Below are 3,537 nucleotides of genomic sequence, written 5' to 3'. Positions count from 1 at the left end.
TAAGGATTTTTACAAATAGGGAAGAAATAAAACTCTTGCTCAGATTCAAATTATATTTCGTTTACCATAATAGAACATTTTTATTATTATTATTATGTTTGTTAACAAAAATGCAAACAAACTGAAGAAAAGGGAAGAACATTGATGTCAAACGAATATGCATTCTAATTCATCCTGACTTTTTTTTTTTTGTGAAATATACGTCTTTTGGTCTCAACACCACGTGTTGTGGTCTTTCTTTTATGTATTGCGTTATGAAGTTTTGTGAAAAATCTTTAAGTGATGGAGAAAAACGGATATCATTTTCGGATTCAGTGTACAGGAATTACTGTAGAACATGTAACAATATCAAGACAATAAAACCATCGGGGGCCTGTGTTATTCACATTCTACAAACAGGGAACTAAGTCTATAACAAGGTGGTTTGTGCCACCATTGCAACTAAAAAATACATTCTAAAAATGCTTTTGGTGACAAGTGTACAGAAAATCCCTTGTTTTAGAAAAAACTGTTGTAGTAACATATCAAAGTGATTGTACACAAATACATTTATTTCTTCATTCCTCTAAAAATCAAGTGTGAACGTGTGTATATACTATTCCAAACATCTGGTCTTTCTTTATACATGCTTATATAATTATAGGCACTGGTTTTCATGAAGAACTAAAACAAGTTATGGTTCCAGTGGTTAGTTTTAGAAGCTGCAAACAAACTTACGAAGAAGACTTGTTAAAGATAGATAAAACTACAATGCTGTGTGCAGGTTTCACCAAAGGAGGCCATGATTCATGCAAGGTGTTGTCATTTTACTTTACTCTGTTCAGAAACATCTTGTGATCTATGTTTATATAACTACAGTAAAAAAATTATATTTCATTTGATATTAAAATTAAGAGGGTTAAAAAACAACAACAACAACCAATACCAGACCCGTTTCTTTGAGACCCATTTTGTGTTGCTACGAGTTACAACTATACGTTTATTTATAATGTGCAAATTAATATTTTGAAATGGTGTTCAATGCCTTTAAAACAATTCACATTTGGTTAGGTCTACAGAGGCTTTGACTTTATCGTAGTAATCAATAACGTAAAATCCCATGGCCGTAATTATACTAAGTTCTTTGGTCAGTTAGTATGTGGTCTTAACATCTATGGCAATTTTATAGAAGTGGACAAAAAACTGACCTTGCCGTACTTCATGGAAGTTACAGTGGAAATTTTTAGGTTTGATTTTTATGAAGTTAAAACAAATATAATGATGTTTTATTGTACCATTATATTTTCATTTAATTATTTTAATTTAAAAAGAAAAACAGATATATCGGTTGAAATCACGGTAATCCTGGTTGATCACTACGAGTCGTCAAGCACCCTGGTGCCGATGGAGCCACTGTCATCGTAAGGTAATTTAAATTGATGTATACGTACTTTGAAAATTACACATGATCACGTCTAACTTTGAAAGTGCAGTACTGAACAATATGTTCAATAATTAAGTGGGTGCTTTTCGAAAATAATAAAAAAAATCGAATATTTTTAAAATGTCAACTGTACTTGCGTGTGTGTATATATATATCCTTCTCTCTGTAGATAATGTTGTTCCGTTTGTTTATGGATTTAGCGCAAATCTGCACGAGACCTATCTGCGCTAGCCATCCATAATTTAGCAGTGTAAGACTAGAGGGAAAGCAGCTAAGTCATCACCACTCACCGCCAACTCTTTTACTAACGAATAGTGGGATTGCCCGTCACATTATAATGCCCCCACGGCTGAAAGGGCAAGCATCTTTGGTGTGATGGGGATTCGAACCTGTGACCCACAGATTGCGAGTCGAGCACCCTAACCACCTGCCCATGTTATTCTGAAATGCTTTGATTTTAGAGCCCCTCATTTCCCTGTTGTAAGAACTCTTCTGTCTAGATAGAGGATATTAAAGTTTTCCTTCTTTAAATTGTTGTTATATGAACTAATATTGCTTACTCCTTTCTCAAGTATCTATTGGTACTAACGTACTATTCACACTGCCATGACTTGTACCTGCAACATTGTCCAAATAGTTGTAAATAAAATTATAATAGACTGGCAAACGAATACCATTAATACCCTAACAATATGTAATTTTATTGCTGGTATCTACTAGTCATAACATTACATTAATAATAATGTTTTGGCTATATAACAACGTAAACATTTCTAATGTCCAACTTTTATATTTTAGGGAGATAGTGGTGGTCCGATGGTGACATCTGTCGGAGATACTTGGTACTTGGTGGGACTAGTATCAACTGGTGGTGCTTGTGCCGCAGCGATGCAACCAGGCATATACACATACGTTCCTACTTATATGAAGTGGATTCAAACTATAATTGGAAAAAATCACTGAAAGCTTTTTTTTTGGCCCTTCTCTATCTACAATCAAATCAAAACTGCTTTATATAAAGTATTTTATGAAGTATACGACAACTAAAATTTAGAAACTTCCTCCTGACTAAATATACCAAAATAAAAACTTACTTTGTGATATTCAGAAAGCTAAAAGCTTCAGTATTAGTTCATTTATCATCTTTTTAAATAAAATTTGTTAACACACAAGGTTGAAACTTCAATTAGATTTTACTTTAAAAAAAATAATTTTCAGTTTGATTAAAAAGTAATAAACAGTAGACATTCTAAGTATTTTTATGAAACAAAATTCCATTTGTCTGGCTTCCCGAGATGATGTTTTGATGACCACATTGTGAAGCACAGCAGTGAAATGAGTCTTTTGTAGAATTGACAGAAAAAATAAAAGGTTTCAGCAAAGCAGCATGTTACACTTTGACTTGTGTGTAAACATAAGGATAAAATTTCTATTGATTGTTTTTGAAAATAACCAGTACTTTTTAAAATGTACATGTAAATAAACAAGCAAGTTAATTTTTTTTAGATATTCTTTAAAAGTTGAAGCGTTTCAATGTTTTTGCACAAAATACACATATAACGGCCAATAAAAACAAAAAACGAAATATGTGGCATACTTTTATTACTTGCCCATTCATTTTTACAAAACCTTTAGAAGAAAAATCCCAAAATCTTTCCACCTAAGTGTTTCCTTCTTGCCTCTTCGTGATCCATAATTCCTCCTGACGTCGTGAGCACAAGAAACCTGCAAACACGAAAAATGTATATAACCTTTAAATCATGCCTTTATACTGACTGAGATGTATATCTACCACATTATATAGGTGACAGACTACACCATTAATGTTTAACTCTTGTCTGATCTCCAAATATAAAAACTTCTGTTAAGTTAAAAACAAAAGTTACAATGGTTCACAATATTTCTTTATTTACAAAATTATACATACAGGGATGAGAACAAAAAGAACCAGAAAAAAAAACCTGAACCTTCAAACAAACAAGTGAGATTTCTCATGTGAAGTCAAGTGTACACATAAATAATGAATTTCATTCTAACCCTACTGCTACAGGTAGATCAAAGTGCGTAGGTCACATTTTTTTTTTATAGTTACATTCAAAAGTTAATTGAACTAC

The 3,537-nt window shown here is 32.3% G+C and overlaps 2 protein-coding genes across 3 annotated transcripts in view; one reads left to right on the top strand and one right to left on the bottom strand.

The window, feature by feature from the left end:
- The window catches only part of LOC106460976 (serine protease 30-like), a 10,780-nt gene extending 8,244 nt beyond the window's left edge, over positions 1 to 2,536 (top strand). Inside the window, exons 8-9 of the mRNA XM_022387766.1 lie at positions 644 to 795; positions 2,222 to 2,536. Coding sequence (XP_022243474.1) covers positions 644 to 795; positions 2,222 to 2,386 — 317 coding nt within the window. The 3' untranslated portion in view covers positions 2,387 to 2,536. The remainder of the gene's footprint in view (positions 1 to 643; positions 796 to 2,221) is intronic.
- Positions 2,537 to 3,008: 472 nt separating this feature from the next.
- The window catches only part of LOC106460980 (40S ribosomal protein S15a), a 10,466-nt gene continuing 9,937 nt past the window's right edge, over positions 3,009 to 3,537 (bottom strand). For both annotated transcript variants that reach the window (XM_013920743.2, XM_022387771.1), the window contains one exon: positions 3,009 to 3,148. In XM_013920743.2, the coding sequence (XP_013776197.1) occupies positions 3,055 to 3,148 (94 nt within the window). In that variant the 3' untranslated portion in view covers positions 3,009 to 3,054. The remainder of the gene's footprint in view (positions 3,149 to 3,537) is intronic.

Source organism: Limulus polyphemus, unplaced genomic scaffold (genome assembly GCF_000517525.1).
Source record: "Limulus polyphemus unplaced genomic scaffold, Limulus_polyphemus-2.1.2 Scaffold873, whole genome shotgun sequence".
In the NCBI taxonomy this organism is placed as follows: Eukaryota; Metazoa; Arthropoda; class Merostomata; order Xiphosura; family Limulidae; genus Limulus; species Limulus polyphemus.
The sequence above is the reverse complement of the archived record's forward strand: the minus strand, read 5'-3'. Positions and strand labels throughout refer to the sequence as shown.